The sequence below is a fragment of the Phalacrocorax carbo genome, chromosome 17, assembly GCF_963921805.1.
Source record: "Phalacrocorax carbo chromosome 17, bPhaCar2.1, whole genome shotgun sequence".
In the NCBI taxonomy this organism is placed as follows: Eukaryota; Metazoa; Chordata; class Aves; order Suliformes; family Phalacrocoracidae; genus Phalacrocorax; species Phalacrocorax carbo.
The window spans coordinates 3,869,132-3,888,887 of NC_087529.1; the positions used below are offsets into that span (position 1 = coordinate 3,869,132).

Consider the following 19,756-nt stretch of genomic DNA (forward strand, 5'->3'; position numbering starts at 1 on the left):
TCCCCGCAGCCCGTGACCTTTTTATTCATACTTGCACCTGGCAGGAGCAGCAATCATTCATGTATGTGGCCTCGGAAACAGCTGCGGATCTGACACTGTAGTTAAATTTAAAAAGGGTGATGCAGGCGTACGTGTGAGGGTGGTAAATGAACAAAATCAACTGCTAACCCATCATAGACCAACTCTAAAGACAAAAGAAAACAGCCTTTGAAGAGTAGCAGTTTAGGCTTGCAGTGAGGATGCCAGGTCTCTTCTGCTGAATACAATACGGTCTGTGCAGAAACATTTGCAGAACTGGGGCACAGAGACCTGAATCGGTAGCTGTGATTCACTGCAGGTCAGGACTGTGGCTGTGGCCATGTGCAGACAAAGCTACGCAGCCTCGGACCAGCTGGCTCGGGAAGGGGTGAGGGTACAGGCTCCAGCGCAAGCTGTGCGGGGTTGTCTGGCCAACAGCAAGTGGACGAGCAGTTGCTGTAGCAGTTACCTCATCCTTCGTGCCGGCAGCACCTAAGTGCGATCTGGCTGAGGAGCTTCTACAGGCGCTGTGTCATGCACAAGATTGCAGTTGAGATGTGCTCTCAGGGCAGATTGACACTGCAAATCCTCTCCCCGCACAGAAATACCCGTATTTTATTCTGGCAGAGCAATTCCCAGCCTGGATCCAGCCGTACGCCGTCCCTTGCCACCTGCTGAACAAAACAAACTAAGCCAGTAGAAGTGCAGATTGCTGTCAGCACTGAATTTCCTGCAGCCTTTTTTAGCAGAAACCTGTGAATGCAGTAACGGGTAACCTGGCTACCCTGTCAGAAGGCTGCACTGTAGAAATTGTTATTTTCCGTGGAGCTAAACAGAAGGTAAATCTTCATTATGCAGGAGAAAGGCTAGGGCATCTGATTCTGTCTTCCAAAAAGAAGCAAGCAGACCAAAATTTGAAATAAAACTTGTCAATTTGTATGTGTTGCAGCAAGGCGCTGTGAGATAGCAGATGGAGGTGAAAAAGGGGTTTTGTTTCTTTGCTGCGTCTAACACCTTCTTTCTACAGGGCACATCCTCTGTTTTAAGAATAACGCTTTTTCAATAATGACTCACAGCCAGCGCCACAAAACTCCTGGCTGTCAGAAGAACTGCTGGTTGTCTGACAGGAGTGCCGCTCGCAGGGCACGTTGGTTTATTCTGTTTGTCTGTACTGAAATTACAGCTTGGGGATCTTTCTTCTAGAAAGTGGCCCTACTTAGAGATTCCAGGCACAAGGCAATTATCTGTCTTCGCTTGCTCAATGTAATTAATAGATGTGGTTTTCTTCACAGGCACCAAGGGATGCTGTGCTTGTCATGGAACGGACAGCTTTGTCCGGAGCAAGGACAAGAAATTCCCCAGAAGTCAGGCCTCTCCTCTGGGAAGATGGATAAACCTGTGGTGTACAAGCAGGGGCTGGAATATTCCCCTTATCCTGCTATCTTTCTGCTCATCAGAAGAGAAAAGCTATCCTCTGCTCAGAAGGGAAAAAAACCATCCTCAGGAATAATTCAGTACAGGAAACGGGCAGAGCTACAGCCCTCTATCACCTCACAGAATTTGCAGTTATGGGTAAAGCTAAATCTTAGGAAAAGAGCAATTTCAGCCTTCCTGGCTAGCCCAAAAGTAACCGTGCTGCCCTATGCAACGCCGTTACTGACAGAGCAGCTGCATGGGTAGAAATGGATTTTTACAGAGTTACTGGAGCAAGGAATTGTGCTAGAATTACTGGGTTCCCCCTCCTGCCCTGCCTTTGATTTGTGGTGTGTGCAGACCCCTTAATTTGTCTCTGTTTTCCCCATCTGTGAAACTGAGATAAGATCACGAGGGAATTGTAGAGTGTGATTCATTAATGTTTATTAGACAGAGGGAAATCCTTAAATGAATGGCTCTGTATTCCAGGAGGACAAAGTTCAAGACTGCAAGGAGGCTGATTAAAACCAAATCTGCTCTTTGCAGGCTAGGAGGACAAAGAAAATTGAAAAACCTTACCTACCCCTATGTCTGCCAAAAGCAGTATGTGATTTAAATAAAATCAAGCAGAATGTGCACGTGTGCATGCGTTCGAGCATACATATGGCTATAAAAACCATTAAATGCTTATTAGGAAATGCACACCAAAAAATGTAATGAGGGTGCGTTTGAAGTTTCCAATAATCATAGAATCATTGCGGATGGAAAAGACCTCCAAGACCATCAAGTCTAACCGCCATAAGAAGCGACAGTGTATGTGATCACCATTAACCGTGCGAGTTACTAGTGGCAACACGGCATTAGTACATCGTGAGGCAATAAATAGGATACGTTTTCATAAGGGGATGTAACAACACGCAGTGTGTTGGCACACTCCGTTGTGTACCTAAGTGGCGGAGCTATGGATCGGTTATAGCAATCTCACTGCTAGACTGACATGCTTTTCATGCTAATAGAGGAGCATTTAAGTTATTTAAGATAATCACTACAGGAGAGCCTTAGGCATTAGTGGAAGATTTATACACTGTAGTGTAGTGTATTCAAAGCAGGAATCTGCATGTTGCAAAAAAGTCCAATGTGCGGATGATTTGTGGGTGGATGGGAGGGACAGTCTGTGTAGCTTTGGAGAAGGGATCTGTCTGGTTTTTGTTGGACTCACAAACCCAGAGACATAATACCAGGTATCTCTCCTGGTGTGGTACTGTAATGAAACAGTTACTGCAATGTTCCCTTCTCTTTGACTACAGTAGTAAGGAAGGGCAGAAAAACAGATTCTCTGCCCTCGTTTTACAACAGACTAAACAAATATTTATAGATTAGATGTATCTGGACTGATGTAACATTTTCCAAGCTTCAGAGTGCGTTGCAAGCGTTCCGGCTCAGCCCTCACCGTGATGCCTGAGCCAGTAGGTAATATTCCCCCGACTGTGACAGGTAGAAATGGAGGTGATTGGCAATAGCTGGAGTCAGTAGGTGGCCTAAATTCAGCCCTGGCACGATGACAAATTTACTGTGTGAGTCTTGTCACTGATACAGCCTAATGGAGGGTGAAACATTAACATACACAGGACTTGTAAGGGAAACAGACGTTATGACGTACAGACAGAACACAATGCACAAATTGTGCTTTAGCAGAAATGGGGATTTTGTGGCAGCCGCTAGGCACAAGTTGGGAACGTGGACTGCAGGGTGGTTTCACGTTATGCGTACATCGCTTGCCACCTTCAGGTTGTATGTGAATTCACAGATGTTGCCAGAAAGCGGAGACCTTGCGCCAGGCCTCGGGTGGCAGATCTGAGCATCCCCAGCGTGGTACACCGCAGGGGCTTTTCATTTTATGGAGGTGTTTTCCACCCATCGTGTCTCTTCACAGGATCCCAGAATGGCAGTGACTGGAAGGGCCCCCTGGAGCTCACCCCGTCCCACCCCTGCGTGAGCAGGCACCCCCAGAGCAGGGGCACAGGGCCGCGTCCAGGCGGGGGGTGAATGTCTCCAGGGAAGGGACCCCACAGCCTCCCTGGGCAGCCTGTGCCCCTGCTCTGGCACCCGCACAGGGAAGGGGTTTGTCCTCATGTTCAGGTGGAACTTCCCGTGTTCCAGCTTGTGCCCGGTGCGCCTTGGCCTGGCGTTGGGCACCACTGGAAAGAGCCCGGCCCCATCCCCCTGACCCCCACCCCTCAGATATTTATAGGCATTGATACGATCCCCCTCAGCCTTCTCCTCTCCAGGCTGAACAGACCCAGGTCTCTCAGCCTTTCAGTTCTTCCTCGCACCGTGTTGATGGTGAGGGTTTATTTCACCTCCCAAGAGAGAACCGCGGGTCACGTCGCCCACGAGCAGTTCGGTTTTACACCCCAGTTGAACAGTGCCCGACCCGGAGGTGCTGAGGCGCTGAGCCCCTCCTGGGCCGGCCAGAGGGAGCCGTGCCGCTGGGCTGCCCCGCGCTGGCAACGTCCCTCGGGAAGGAGCAAGTGCCACTGTGAAAAACCGCAGCGGATTTTTTGGGAAAAAACTAACGGGTTTCGCCAACCGAGGTCGGGGGCGGGGAGCTGCTGCCTGGGGCAGGGGGCTGAGGAGGAGTCGGGGGCGGGGCCTGCCCGGATGGGCGGGGCCTCGAGGGGCGGTGCTTAAGGAGGAGGCGGGGCGTAGACATCCTGTAAACAGTGGACGTCATCACGCGCGCGGCAGCCGTGGGGGCGGGTGCTGGCGCTGGCGCGCGGGGCAGTCATGGCGGGCGGCGGCCTGCCCATCCGCCGGTACCGCCGGGACCTGGTGCAGGCTGTGAGGGAGCGGCCCTTCCTCATCGTCACCGGCGAGACGGGCAGCGGGAAAAGCACCCAACTGCCCAAGTACCTCTTCGAGGCAGGTAACGGCCGGGGAGGGGCGAGGCGAAGGGCAGCGGGGCTGGTGACGGGTCTGGAGAGCAAGTCTTGTGAGGAGCGGCTGAGGGAGCTGGGGGGGTTTAGCCTGGAGAAGAGGAGGCTGAGGGGAGACCTTATCGCTCTCTGCAGCTGCCTGAAGGGAGGTGATAGTGAGGTGGGGGTTGGTCAGTTCTCCCAAGTAAAAAGTGATAGGATGAGAGGAAACGGCCTCAAGTTGTGCCAGGGGAGGTTTAGATTGGATATTAGGGAAAATGTCTTCATCGAAAGGGTTGTCAAGCATTGGAACAGGCTGCCCAGAGAGGTGGTGGAGCCATCATCCATGGGGGCATTCAAAAAACGTGTAGATGTGGCACTTGGGGACATGGTTTAGGAGGCCTGGGGTGTTGGGTTGGCGGTTGGACTTGATGATCTGAGAGGTCATGGAATCACAGAATGCCCTGAGCTGAAAGGGACCCACAAGGATCATCAAGTCCAACTGCTGTCCCTGTACAGGACAACTTCAAATTCACACCACGTCTCTGAGGGCCTTGTCCAAGTGCTGCTTGAATATCACCAGGCTGGTGCCGTGATGCCTCCCTGGGGAGCCTGTTCCAGGGCTCCACCACCCTCTGGGGGAAGAACCTTTTCCTAATACCCAGCCTAACCCTCCCCTGGCACATCTCCCTGCCATTCTCTTGGTTCCTGTCGTTGGTCACCAGAAATCAGAGATCAGCACCTGCCCCTCCTCCTCCCCTTGGGAGGAAGCTGCAGATGGCGATGAGGTCTGTCCTCAGCCTCCTCTTCTCCAGGCTGAATAAGGTTGGTCTTTTCCAACCTTAATGATTCTACAGTTCTATGATTCTGTGAAACCTCTGAGAGCCCCCTCAGCTCTGTGGCATTGGCCCTGAAACATGGGAAATAAGCACAGATAAATGGAGATAATCCTCCTGTCCCCTGAGGGGGACACAGCTTCAGGCTGTGCTGTGCACGCAGTGGTCAGAGATGTCTCGATTAAACCTTTTAAATTAAAAAAACCCTATGACTGTATGTATATTATGTAGATTCTCTGAGCAGCACAGCTCATGTTCTCCCCATCTCTCCCATAGGCCTTGCCAAGCATGGTGCCATTGGCGTCACCCAGCCCCGGCGCGTTGCCACCATCTCAGTGGCGCAGCGGGTGGCTGAGGAGATGGGCTGTTCGTTGGGGAGTGTCGTAGGGTACCAGGTCCGCTTCGATGACTGCACCACTGAGGTAGGGCTCTGAGGGCTGTGTTCCTGCCGTTGTCACGGCAGGGCTACGGCTCAAGGTTTTTGCTTGTGGGGCCTCTCCATGGAGTGACGCAGCTCTGTTGCCTCTCCTGGGGCTTTGCTTGTGGAAGGTCGCAGAGCCTTGAGAAGCTGTCTGTCCCAGCTGTGGTGAAGCTGCAGTTGTACGTGTCATATGTTCAATTTTTTGAAAGCCTTAGAAGTGAAACATTGCTGAGCACCTGTGATGCGGTGCATGAGCACCTGTGGTGCAGTCTCAGTGTGTGTTCTGGACAAATGTGTGATCTATATAGGAGTGTTTACTTTGAAGTAAAAACCCAGGATAACAGCTGAATGTCTAATTAAACCTTTCAGGATACTGCCATCAAGTATATGACTGATGGCTGCTTATTGAGGCAAATATTGGCAGACCCCCTTCTCAGCAAGTATAGTATCATCGTTTTGGATGAAGCCCATGAGCGGAGCCTCAGCACTGTGAGTGTCACCCTATGTCTGTCCTTTTGTGTCACTATTTCTCCTTTACTGACATCTATTTATACCTTTCTTTCACTTCTGCACAATCTCCAAGGATTTTTGACTGACTTTCCATGGATGCGCTTTATCCTTTTGCTGTCCTAAGACCACAGAATTGCTGCTTTTTTTATTACATGCTGCATAATCTGAAAATAAGATGTGGCCTGTAATCCTGGTGGAATTGTTGCAGTTGTTGTGTTTGAAAGCAGTTAAAACTTGGCTGGCTGTTGGATACTTTCCCAAAATTTCCAGGAATTTGAAGCCAACACAGTGAACACAAATCTTCTAGATTCCTAATCTTAAAAAAACCCCAAACCTAAAAAAAAAAAAAACCCAAACCAAAACCAACAACCCACACAAACAAACAAAAGCCTGAAACATCTCTCTAAGGCCTAATGTTTCTTAGGGTGTGTATATGACTGGGCAAAGAGATTACGGCTTTTGGGTTCATGGAAGTATCTAGACTAACCTAAGTACCAAAAGCTGTCAAATGTCACACTGACCCTTCTGTGGTGAGTGAAGTGACATTCAAGTCACTCTGTCCTCAAGAGATTGTGTTGTATGTCAAACAACCTACCAGTCCAGCAGAGAATCTACAGTTCCAGCTAGTGAAAAGGGAAAAAGCTTTCTGAATCCCAGTTCAGCCTCAGTATCTGAGGGTATTGCAAGTAATTGAGCTAGGGTTATGTAGGGAGTTACTGCTCCATCACCAGTGTTTAACTAAAAGGAGCAGATTTTTGTTCCAAAGCACTGCAGAGAAAAATAAACTTGCTGAAGTTGTAAGAATAACTAGTACAACAAAGGAGGGTGCACAGTCACGTAATGTACCCTGGATAAAGGTGATGACTTTTTATAATGGGTCTGAGGTAACTGCTTGCAAATGACTTGACCATGAGAGTACAAAAATGAAAACCAAAGGATTTTAAGTTACACTGATCCTGTTACAAGCTGTGAGAAGAGCTGATAAAAAAATTAATTTTAGAAACCAATTAGTGTGCTTACAAGTCGACCAGGGTAAGTGTATACATTCTTTTGAGTTGCTTCTGTTTTTCTGTTAGGATATTTTATTTGGTTTGCTGAAGAAACTATTTCTACAGAAGAAACCACCAAACAGGAAGACAGACATGAAAGTGGTGGTGATGTCAGCCACCCTGGAGGTAGAGAAGCTCTCGGAGTTCTTTGGACACTGTTCAGTGCTGCATATTCCAGGAAGAAGTTATCCCGTCAAGGAGATATTCTGCAACCTGCTCAGCCCAAGGGATGTAGGCAGCTCTGCATATGTGACAGAGGTCTGGACTATTTTAGTTTGTTTCTATGTTGTGTTCTCTGCTCTTGGTATGATTATAATCTTTGAAAGACGACAAGAATTAGCAGCTGTATTGCTGTGTTCTTAGCACCCCTGCAGGATATAGGGAAGAACTAGTTAGTGTTATGAGTTTTAGAAAGAGTTATTGGCTTGTTTGTTGTTTGTTTCAGGCGGTAAAAGTGACATTGGATATCCACTTAAATGAACCAGAAGGTGACATCTTGGTTTTCCTGACAGGTGAGAATTTTTCTTTCAACAAGGGATGGTTATTCCAGCTGAAGCATGGCGCTGCCAGCAAAATAGTGCATCCTTCCAATGACTGTCTTGTTTGTCCCAGGGGAGGGAAAGCTGCAGATCGACTCGAGTAGTCCTGCGAAGTGATAGTTCTCACAGCATGCTTAGGTATATCCAATCCTATGAGATCACATTAAAAAAAATTAACTTAAAAATTTGCATGTGGTCTTTTCTTCCTGTGCCAAATTTACTCTGTATTGTCTACCTGTTGTATTTTGTTGTTAATTCAGGAAGGGAGAATTTCTTTATCTGCAAAACATCAATATATGGGTCAGGCAGTATGTGGTCATCTTTTAAGGAAAAGCCATGGTGGAAGGCACTGTGGAAAGACTGGATGTCACCTCCTAAACTGACTCTTACATTACTTCCTTCTTGTAATGCTGTAATGGTGTTGATGGCTTTTGGCAAAATGAACTTGTTTAAAGATGTTGCAAACTAGGAAGGCAGAGTTGTAGCTACATAGGTCGCTTAAATGCTTTTGTATGTTTTATAGGTCAAATTGAGATAGAAAGAGCTTGTGACTTACTTTTCAAGAAAGCAGAATCTATTGATTACCGGTATGAAGTACATGATCGGTCTGTTGAAGGCCTGCTTATCTTACCATTGTATGGGTCAATGTCAACAGGTAAGAGCACATAATGTCATATGGAACTTAATTTGCATAAATGTTAACTACAGAGTTGTTATAAACAGTATCCTCCTCAAATGTCTATTTATTGGAAAAAATGGCATTCATTAACTCATTTGTTAAAATACTGTAGCACTATAGGGTTTTTTGTGGTGTTCATAAACTAATCAAACTTCAGCCTTCTCTGTTCTTGCGCGGAAGCCTCCTGTTAAAATTCATATCCACTGGAAAGGCTTGACATAGCATCAAGGTCTCCAGCTTTGGAAGGGGATGTTGTGTAACTGAAAGTTCAGATGTCTTATTTAGGCCCTCACACTTTCTTTTGTATGGAAAAGATACTGCCAGGAGGTTTTTGGTGATGAGTAGACCTGTAAGGGAAGATAAAGTAGTACAGTGTTACACAATATAGAAAAGCACAGGCTATCAGAATGAAGTAGTCTGTTTTACTTGGCAACAATACCACAGTTAGCTTCAAAGAGTTAAAAACAAAGGCCCTTTGACCTTTACTGAACACAGACACTGTATTATCAGGTAAACTTGAGTGTGATGGTTAAATGTGTGTGTGCAGTATTTAGAATGCCAAGAGGCTGAATAAGTGTTCAGAAGAGCAGGACAGCAACTTCCATCTGCAAGTGCTGCTGAGAGGAAAGATCTGGTAACAACCTGCAGAGAGGGAGCAAAATCTTTACCTTCTTGAAAGAGCAAAATGAAAAGTTGCATAAAAGAAGGGTATAGCTTCTTCCTGACTCCATGAGAGATATTAGACTCCTGACTGAGGGTGATTTTTTTTTGGTGGTAATTTCTGAGGCTATTGTACTTGAATATTTTTAAATACACAAGGGAGAATTTTCCTTTAAAGAGATTTTTATATTTTTCAAGTATAGTAAGTGAGAAAATTTCAGGGGAAAGTTGACTTTCCACTTCCCTTTTTTTGTTCCTTGGAAAGCCACATGAATTAACGGAAACTGCATATGGTGCTTTGTTACATGTTAAAAGAAAAGTTGCTGGAAACATGAGGGTTTTAACTGAATCTTTTCATGTTCACCTTTACTTGCTCTGCTAAAACCCTTTGGATCCTTCATAAAGATTCTGTTAAGACCAGGCATCTTGTTTGTTTTTTCCTAGCTCTGGGTTAGGAAACATCCAGGAGAGCTGAGCTTTCTTGATCTGAAAATCTTCTTGAACGTGCAAGCAATAAAGAAGATAATCTCTGATTTCTGACATATACTAAAATAATACCGAATGTCTATTTTAGAACGTTATGTGATTCACTTTCTAATGTCATTCAAATGACTTTCACTAAGCACTTGAGTAAGTTTGCACAGTGTTAGAGATGTTCTTTGAAATCAGAGCACTGCAACATAACAGATTCTTCGACTACCTGTCATTTTAGATCAGCAGAAAAGAATATTTTTGCCAGCTCCCACAGGCATCAGAAAGTGTGTGGTATCCACAAACATCGCTGCAACGTCTCTGACAATTGAAGGAGTCAGGTACTGTTTCCTGTCCTTCATAAAAGCTGTAACAGAGGAAAAAATTCAGAAAATTCTACTAGATTTGGAAAAAACGTGTCTGATTTCCTTCTGCTAGTATACCTGCCCAATAATTAGCTGTTGTCTTTTTTTATGTGTAGTGAATAAAAAACCCTCCTTGATACTATTATATAGTCTTATGGATGACTAATATTGTTGGACCCAAATTTGAAATCAAATCTCAGCTCCATTAAATGGGCATAATCTCTTTGGGTGGGGAGAGGTGTTACCTGTAACATCCTGCAGACTGAACCGTTTCAGGGCTGCAGCTGACCAGCAAAGTGCAACTACCTGTTTGCAGCGATTATAGGGTAAATGTGTTCTGGCTTTGGTCATACGCATGTGGCAGTTACCTGTCTGTCTACTGAGACCTCTGTTGTTTTCTTCTCTGACAGAGTATGAATCTTTTACAGATACGTAGTGGATAGTGGATTTGTGAAGCAGTTGAATCATAACCCCCGAGTTGGCTTGGACATACTGGAGGTGGTTCCTATTTCAAAGTAAGTTCTAAAAAGGTAATTTGCTTGGTGTTTCTGGGAGTTGCTCTGACAATACTGTGTATCCGTTGTTCTTTCTAAAAATAAAAATCAGGGAATGTGGGTGGCTTTGAGACTCCATAATTGAAAGCCATTTTGTTTGCTGCTGAGTAGAAGGTGGTTCAGGACATATAATGTCCTATAAGTTACAGCAGTTAAGAAGGAATTGACAATGCATTGTCTGTAGTCTGAACAGTGACTCTCTTGTCATCTTGTGTTTGCTGAATACAACAGCCTGATCTGGAGAAGCTTTAAAAAAATCTTCGCTTGCACAGAAATGCTTCTTCCTTCTGCTAGTTCTCGTATAGCTGGATTTCTCAGTTGCTGCACAGTATAGTATATCTTCCGTCTACAAGCATAAATTGTTATTACTTACTGTAGTTATAGCATGCTTCTTTGGATAATAACAGAAGGGATCAAGAGTTTGGATTTTCTTTCCCTGCCTTTCGTTTTGGAAGGAGCGAAGCAAGGCAGCGAGCTGGCCGAGCTGGCAGGACATCATCTGGAAAAAGCTATCGGCTGTACAGCAGAGAATTCTGGGAGCAATGCATGCCTGATCACACAGTCCCGGAGATCAAGCGAACGAGCCTGACATCTGTGATCCTGACCTTGAAGTGCCTTTCTGTGCATGATGTCATAAGGTAACCTCCATGGAGGGGGGGATTTATCATTTTGTTCCCGAGTCTCAGCAGCAAGGCAGCGCAGGCACCAACAGCCTCTTGGCAGGAGGCAGGATTAGGTCCCTGGCCAACTGTGACGCTTCGATAAAATCAGCTTTTCTGCTGTTCGCCTCAGTCTTTAATGCCAGATTGGATCCTGAGCTCAAGTTCAGTCTGAGGTTAGGCCAAAACTAGCTCCTTCTCTCCAAAATTAAGTAGTTATTAGTGTTCCTTTAAAATACTGATGTGTATATCTCAAAAGCTTCATTTCTGTGGAATTGTTTAATTTTAGGATCATACATGTGCAGAAAATACAGTCCATCTTTGCACGTGCCATGCTGGGACTTGTCATCATAATTCTTCAGCTTGAGGCTGTACATGTAGTGACACACCTATGTACTGAAGATGCTTATGTGCACCTTGGTCAGAAACCTATGTTGGAAGGTTACAGATGTATTTTAATAAATATGAAAGCTAACAAAGCTATACTGAGTCTGAATAGTGAGATTTTTTTAAATATCATTTTTTACTATAGATTTCCCTATTTGGACCGGCCTGAAGAAAGGCATATTTTAGAAGCTCTCAAGGAACTTTACCAGTGTGATGCTATTGACAGGTAAAAAAAAATAAAGGGGTGTGGCCACTACAAGAATTTAAAATCTAATGGTTTAATTGGTGTTAGTGAATTGTTTGTGTGGACTAAAGGACTTCCCCCAGCAGTAGAACACGTTTCCTCATTAGACCAGGAAGTTAACTACTGGGTTCTAATATACTGTTTGTGAAATTAGGGTTAGAGCATGGCTGAGGACTTGAGAGATATGGATTAATTTCTCCACATTGTCCTGGAGTTCCTGAGTGACCTCAGACAAATTACCTCAACTTTCTTGCTGTAGTTCCTGATAGCAGATCCTAGACTGTTGTGACAAAGATGCTTGGGCGCTAGCTGTGAGGCTGATCCAAGAACTCAAGACAGGAAGCGAGATCTTATCCTAAGCTTCCAGGAATTCTTCTTGGGGAAAAAAAAAAATGTCTTTAAGATTAAGCATCTGCTACACTTAAAAAGCTGGCTTTGCCTGCCATGAAGCAGGCATAAGCAAACTGGACAAAGTTGAAATGTTCTGCTAGTGACGCCTCCTTCATGTCCCCAGGACCTCTCTGGGCACACACAGACCGCAGTGTAAGAACAGTGCAGAGGGAAGTGCTTCTTTCGTGCTCTTTATCAGTATGTGGTGGCTGACATTGTGTGTGCATGTTCCAATTTACATTTAAACATAGTTTTGTTGAATCTGGTATTTGAATCTTTTCCCTGGGATAAGGAGAGGCCACGTGACAAGACTGGGTGAATTCCTGGTACAGTTTCCCCTCCCGCCCAACCTGACCTGTGCTGTCATAAAAGCTGCTTCTCTTGACTGTGAAGATCTGCTGCTTCCCATAGCAGCCATGTTGTCCGTGGAAAATGTCTTCATCCGTCCAGGTAGGAAGCCCCTTATCCCAAAGTGGCCTTGGGTGGGTGGGGAGTTCTGCTTGGACCGGGACATCGCAGGCAATGGTTAGGCAGCACACACTGCTTTACCTGGAGACCTTTTCTGCAGCTTCTCTCTGTGGGTTTTACTTTACTCTCAGTAGTTTTCTGTGCTAATAGTTTGTGAGGCCACAGTACCTTATAGGTGTATCTCAAGGTTGTAAAGTGGGAACTGATTTTGTACTTTGAACAATGGTAGCAGAAGCCTTTACTCGAGCCTAAGGATACCCCTGCCAGGGAGCAAGCTGGTTTCCTTAGCTGGACCCAACACTGGTGGGAGACATAAGTACCTTGAACTAATGCTTTAGGTAACACCTACACTGCAGTGTAAGGAAGATAGCTCAAGTGCAACACCTTGTCTCCTAGAGTACAGCATAGCAGATCTGTAGGGAAGAATGGTAAGATCATGACAAATACACAATGGCACTTCGCCTGTATGCTTTTACAGTTTTCTGTGGTCTCGGAGTCAGGGCACGTTGCATGCTGTTCCAAAGACTTCAAAATAGCGTGGAATTGGGCTGCATTTGTCCCAAGGATGTGAGCTGTAAAGCAACATATGGGGAGGCAGGTGGGTTGCTGAGAGGTCATAAGGGTAAAAACTGTTACAGGAGGGAAAAGGGGGGAAAAAACCCCAACAAAACTCAGACCAACCACCAGGAGACCAAAGTGTACCACAGCAGATGTTTTGCTCTTGGTCTAAGTACAGACAACAGGGACTGATTAATTTCTTTAACGAATGGAATCACCTCTAGATTGGCTTTTCTGTTCGATAACTCTTTAACCAAGTAGACCTTTTAAGTCACTGTGAGAAGCTCAACTTGTCACCGCCTCCATTTCCAGTGTTTTTCTAAATGGAAAATGTAATTTTGCTGTGGTTCCAAGCTAGCACCTCTCATTAGCGCTAAACTCAGTGTCCCATGTCCTCCTTCCTGTCTCCTTTCCCCTCCCGTCTGCCCCCCCTTCCCTCCCCAGTCTTTGTGGGAGACCTTTATCCTTTCTAGTCACTCATTGGCTCTTGTCCAGTTATCCCTGTAGTCTATTAACCGTGCCCGTTAGTGCAACAGCTAAAGACTCTGCTGGCAGTACTGATAGCCTGGATTCTGCTCTGGGGTCTTTCCCATTCCCACAAACGTGCGTTTGCTTTCCCATCCTCCACCTGGCAATATGCCCTTGTCCGTTCAGCTAGCTAATGCACACATGCTTGTTACTCTCCAGCAACCCGGTGCATTAGGATGCAAACACAGAGACTCCCATCCTGAAGGCACTTGCTCATCTACAAAATGTATACGGATGGGCCTCCTTACTTCATTGGTGTTACTTTTAATACCCACAAACTTCTGACATCATCTGCAGCACAGCAGCAATGCGATTCATTGGCCTTTGCAGCTGTACCCCTCTCTATTAAGGGGAATAGGTTGTGCTGGGGAAGAAATTCTTTGGGTATTTAACTCTTGAAATAATGTTGATTTTTGCCTAGTTCCTTCCTGGCATTTAGTGCAGGTGAATTCCCACTAAACTCACAGATGGCATTTTTTCCTAGACTCTTATTACTTTAAGACTTCCATTACCGTGGCACTTGAGTACTAGGACAAAAGCTGAGTTAGACAGATTAGGTGGTGCTGTGATGGCGTGGTTTCAATAGTCTTGTTTTTCCTATTGGGGCAGAACTTTCACTTGATCACTGTGAGCTGTTTAAGGTCGCTGTTCCTTTATCTTTCCACATCGGCATCTGAATTGGTTGTGAGGGAGAAATACGTAGAACCTTTCTTTCTAAGAGACTAGAAGTCTTCATCTAGTGCTGACTGAGATTAATCACAGATTTGATAGCATCTACGTGTTCTCGTTCAGTGGTAGTGGAAGGAGGAAGAACTGTGAATGCAGCTGTGGAGAGACGAATCTAAAAATAACATCAATAAAGGGCCAAGGCTGTCAAAGACTTTGGAGAAATGCTAACAGAAAATCAAGTAGGAGTGATAAATAAAAATTACTTTGTTGAAGTGAGATATAACTTACTTCCTCAGGTGATCCTCAGAAGCAAAAGGAGGCTGAGCTTCAACACCAGGAACTTTCCTCACAAGTAGGAGGATGCAATGACTTTGCAACCCTCTTAAATATTTTTGAACAGTGCAAAGCAAGGTATAAAATGATTCCTTACAGTAAGTGGTTTTGCATTGCTCATAACTCCCAGCTGCTGACGGCTTTTAGATATACTGTGTATATGCATTTGTATGTACTCATAGCTAATTGCAGATTTATTCCTTATTGTGATCTGTAATTTCTATCAAGACACCTATTATTTAAACTAACAAAGTATCTGGCTGTGTAGGTTGCCTTCTTTGTACCACCATAACAAAAAATAGAGGCAACTTTCTGCCTGCAGCTTACAAAGGGCTTCTTTATAATACAAGTATTTCTGTTCTCAGCAAGTCTCCTTCAGCTTGGTGCCAGAAACACTGGATCCATTGGAGAGCTTTAAAATCTGCTTTTAGTGTGGAAAAACAACTTCGGGAAATAGTCAGTAAACTGAAACAGGTAAAAAGTATAATTTTTATATATGATCAAGTTACATAAGCTTATATTTAAGAGATGTACGCGACTATTGAGCCTTTGCCAGATGGCTGCTGCCTTTCTCCAGTAGAAACTAATTCGCTTAAACGTTTGTTAGAGCATCCTTGCTGTAGCCTGTATAACTAACAGGTATGATGGTGGTAACAAGCAAGGAGGAGGGTTTTCCTCCTCTCCTCACAGTTTCCATAGGGTGAGAAACCCAGCGTTTAAAATCCATTGGGTGGAGGGAGTATAGCCACTTCTTTAGGGAAGATCCTGATTCATGTTGGTTTTTTCTTTACATAGCTGCCAGACTTCCCTAAAGAGACATTTGAAGGCTCCAGAACTGAAATACTAAGAAGATGTCTATGTGCAGGATACTTTATCAATGTAGCCAGGAGGTAAGCAACAAAGTTTGGAGAACTGAATGGAAAAGACACTATGCATATTGAAACAGAACAGTAAGGCTGTAATGGTTAAAAGTAGCAAAGTAGCAATTGCAGCTGAAGGTGGTGTTTCTGCCCAGGGCTGGAAGCCTGGTGGGTGCTCGGCTTTTGACTCTTGTAACGTTCCTGGGGAAGTTGCTTATGTCCTCGGAACAGTAGTTTTTTCTATCTGTGAAATGAATTTGCGAGCTGATGAGTAGTTCCAGATATTAAACTAAAGGGCTTGGAAATGTCCAATTAGCACAGCTGTCAAAGACTTCAGTCCCAAACCCTGTTTATTACTGTGTTTTTATGTCCACAGTGTTACTGTGTTAAATTAGACAGATAAATGTTATTCCTCACTGGTTTTTTACAGTTTAATTCTGGAAGGATCATCTTCTGCTTATATATTTGAGTATTTTCTTCTATGCTGCTGCTGATTTGCTTAGTTTAGTGTTGTTCTCTAATAACAGCAAAGTATGTTTCATGATACATATTTTTTTCCCCCAAAACTTTCAGATCTGCAGCCAGGACATTCTGCACAATGGACGGACATGGCAGTATAGTCTATATCCATCCTTCATCTACAGTAAGTTACCAAAGTGCACTAATAAAGTAGCAAAGGATCTATAAAGGAATAAGAGGCAGGTCCCTGTAAACTCTTCTTCCTCTCCCTGTTTTGTGCTAACTCATGTCCAGGAGAAGCACTGTTGCAGTGTTCATTTTGAGAGTGGGGAAGAGCCTCACGTCTTCCAATCTGGTAAATGTTTGGCTTATGACATGAGTGTGACAGACTGAGCTTTCTCTCTGGCTCTTTGGATTTCCTGGGCAGTTTTAAGCAAGTCATTATGCCTTAGTTTGCCTGTCTGAAAATTTAGGCTACTGTCAGCTTTCTCTCATCCTTGCATCTGAAGCATTGGAAGATATTCCAGTGGAGAGTGCTCTAGAAATAAAAACTCTTTTTTTTATCAGTTTTGAAATAATCTTTTAATTTTTCAGCTATATAACCAAGAGACTCTCCTCGAGTGGATCATCTTCCATGATGTCACAGTGACATCCAAAATCTATGTCCGGACAGTGTGTCCTGTTCGCTATGAATGGGTCAAAGACTTGTTGCCCAGATTGCATCAAATTGATGCATATGAACTGAGCAGCGTGGCACGGGAAGAAGTAACTGAAGAGGAAATAACCAAGTGGAAACATAAGGAGGACCTTAAAAGGCAGTACGGTAAGCACATTGCTGGTCTCTATCGATGGCGTGTGTAGTTATCTTGGTGGTTGTGGATGTGTGTGTGTATATTATGTCACTGAATGCGTTCTGGACTAGTAGGTGTCAGTCTGGATGTGCTTAACATATCTGATGTGTAGCTCTAGTTGTTTTCTTGTCTCACTACAGCTTATTTTCTTTCCTTGGCAGTGCCTGCATGGTGTTTGCTTACTGGTTCTTGCCACGCTCCCGCCTTTTGGTTTAATATAGCTGACAGGAGCAGAACTTTAACTCAGAGTTGAATAAAAGCATTCTGAGTGTAACCATTATTTAAGTCTGCAGAGGGTACCTACCATAGATACCCAAAATAATACTGCCCTGAGAGAGAGATGTCCTAAGGACTGGGGGGGACACAGGACGGACACCCAACCCGAAAACCCACCAAATAAAAACCACAGAGGAAAAAGTACCACATTTTGGTGAATGTCTCATTCTGACAATGAATTTAACGCCGTATGTTTAAATAGTCAGTTTTAATTAAAACTGGTGCCTGCTAACTGATCTGGCTGCTTGACATTCTTTGAATTCTTCTGTCAGCAGGTTTCATAAAGCAGCCAAGTATTCAGAGGGCCTCTTTGCTCCTGAACCGACCCTTCCAAAACATTAATTTAATATACGGGACAGGCACTGGCAATATAGATTATCTTCAGTCCCTTAATAATGGAGAAAATGTAGACTTTTGTGCTCAGACCAGTGTCTCTTTCTGTCCTGCGTTATTGTATAAAACAAGCATTTTAAATGATAAAAACATGAATTTGGTTATAAATTTGCTGGAGAGGATACTTGCAGTATTGGATAATGCAGAGGAGCCTCATCTATTTATCTGAAGTCCAAGGAGCTGAGGTTTGTTCTCTTTGTCCCCCTTAACTTTTTTACTTCATGAGGCAATTGCAAATTAATTTGAGATTAATACTGACCTTACAAACATTGTATTCCTGGGAGCTTCATAAAAATAGGGCACTGAATAGCTGACAAAGGCTTCATTAGTGCCCAGTGGAAGGAAAGGCTGCATCATGAGCTGAGTTATTACTTGACTCCAAGACAGAATAATTACAAATATTCCAAGAGTGAATGCTGATTGATGCTCCTTCCTCGTATCAAAGAATCCGGTGGCCAGCCCCGGACCCCTGGGAACAGGCTGCAGTAGCTGCTTCATTCACACAATACTTGGGCTCGCATAGTCTTTGAATGATTTTTACAAAATTATTATTCTTATTTTAAATTTTATTTTAAAAGGAAAATATTTTCTGCTTTTTCTTCCCTTGTGGGAGAATGTGCATTTCTAGTGGTGTCTGATCCCACTCCTTTATCTGTATGTTATCCTCCCTCTTCTTCCTACCTTCAGGAATTTATAAAGATAGTTTATTCCTAGTGTTTTTTTCCCCTGCTCCCACTGCTGTCCCTCACTTGCCTAAACCTGAGTTTGAGATATTTTTAGAGAAGAAATGAGCGTGTAGAACACAAGACGCTTAGTATCTGTTAAAATGAAAAGCAAGATATACATTTGGGGACAAGATAAGCCCAGCTGCAAATATTGACATGGGAGTTCAGGCGTGATTTTTTTTTTTTTTCCTTTTGTTTTCCTCCCTGCTGTGGTACAGTCTGTCCTCCCTGGAATTCATTCAGATGGCTGACTGGGACTTGAAAAACATGTGAGATTCTGTTCGGGGTTTTGGCGTATTTTTACAAATAGGAGGAATTGTAATGCTGTGGGGTTTTTTTGACACAGAAGTGTATATTTCTTTCTCTCCTCTCCCCCCAGAAGGAGTAACAGACAACTCTGCAAAGAAGATGGAGAAAAGGAATGATGATAAATCAATACTGGATGCCCGAGCTCGCTATCTTGAGAGAAAGCTGCAAAGAGCACAGGGTTTAAGTGGCCCATTGAAAGAAATGGGGTAATACTTGCTGCTGCTCCTTTCCCACTGCGAGGAAAGGCAGCTTGGTGCAGTTGTTCTGGGTATGTTTGCATAATGCAAAATGACTAACTGGAACGAAGGAAAACTTCTGCTTTGTGGTAAGTTTGAGCGCCAAGGCATACAAACATGATCTTCCTTTGCTGCATCCAGCAAGGAAAAGTTACCAAGCCGAATTTTGTTGCTACGTGTCACTGGCAACAATTTAGTGGCCTCAAATATGGATGAAGACATGGTATTTACTGGTGCCAATTCTGTGGCATGTAGTTGACTTAGAAAGGTCTTGGTGGTTTCAGTGCCGTTATTAATAAAGTTTTCTTAAAGGTTTTTTTGATAAAGAATGGAACTGTCACTTTGTATCCATTTTACTCTGTATTATTGTGGCTGTACAATCTTCATGCTCATATACCACTCAGTAAAGTGTGTAGGGAGTGCTCTTTTAATGATGGAACCATCAGCATCTAATGGCAAAAGGACATTTGCCGCCTGCGTTCTGTGGCACAGACGGTGGTGTTCCTACTGGGTGCTGTGCTGTACCATGTACAGCGATGGTTCTGGGTGAAGATGTCTATGTATGCAAAGTACTTTGTAAATGCTTTTATATTCTTGCTTACTGCATAATTTTTGTCAGGGATGACTTAGCACTGTGTGTTTTCCATCTAGCCAAAAAAAAACCCCAACCCAGCAGTCAGTCCGGTACTCAGCGGGGTTATGTCCTGCAGGCCGTCGGCAGGCCTGCTGCCGAGTGGGCTGTCTTTCTGAATTTGGTGACTGGTATTTTTTAAATGTATGGATTTTGACTGTATCAAATATGTAGAAAGATTACACAAGGCAATACTAGATTTTTTCCTCGACTCAAGTATATAAAAAAAGCAAAGAGCTGTGATGCTTTGTCATTATAAAGGTTGTTTCCCTCTCAGAGAGGTAATCCCCTTCTGTCACCTAAATAATGCTAAAATGTTCCAGTGCTCCAGAGCTTGTCTTTTTTGCTAT

At 44.1% G+C, this 19,756-nt stretch overlaps 1 protein-coding gene across 3 annotated transcripts; it reads left to right on the forward strand.

Moving 5' to 3' along the window:
* Nucleotides 1-4,175: 4,175 nt before the first annotated feature.
* Nucleotides 4,176-19,104, forward strand: DHX40 (DEAH-box helicase 40). Of its 3 annotated transcripts, none has more exons than XM_064467961.1 (17): nt 4,176-4,357; nt 5,459-5,604; nt 5,973-6,092; nt 7,190-7,420; nt 7,608-7,674; nt 8,225-8,356; nt 9,753-9,852; nt 10,305-10,391; nt 10,886-11,068; nt 11,622-11,702; nt 12,403-12,560; nt 14,630-14,744; nt 15,032-15,140; nt 15,462-15,556; nt 16,100-16,169; nt 16,580-16,808; nt 16,998-18,603. In XM_064467961.1, exons 1-17 carry the CDS (start codon nt 4,219-4,221, stop codon nt 17,087-17,089), a joined length of 2,154 nt encoding a protein of 717 aa, XP_064324031.1. In that variant the 5' UTR covers nt 4,176-4,218; the 3' UTR covers nt 17,090-18,603. The 3 variants fall into 3 exon arrangements, with proteins under 3 accessions (XP_064324031.1, XP_064324029.1, XP_064324030.1); XM_064467959.1 differs by lacking the exon at nt 16,998-18,603 and adding an exon at nt 18,610-19,104 and having other exon boundaries at nt 4,177-4,357; XM_064467960.1 differs by lacking the exon at nt 16,998-18,603 and adding an exon at nt 18,613-19,104 and having other exon boundaries at nt 4,177-4,357.
* The last annotated feature ends 652 nt before the right edge of the window (nt 19,105-19,756 follow it).

Coding starts and splice junctions, on each gene's coding strand:
- DHX40 (XM_064467959.1), top strand. CDS start 4,219: ATGGCGGGCGGCGGCCTGCCCATCCGCCGGTACCGCCGGGACCTGGTG. Junction 11,069..11,621: donor TCTGTGCATGATGTCATAAG/GTAACCTCCATG, acceptor TTTTTACTATAG/ATTTCCCTATTTGGACCGGC. Junction 15,557..16,099: donor TTTATCAATGTAGCCAGGAG/GTAAGCAACAAA, acceptor CAAAACTTTCAG/ATCTGCAGCCAGGACATTCT.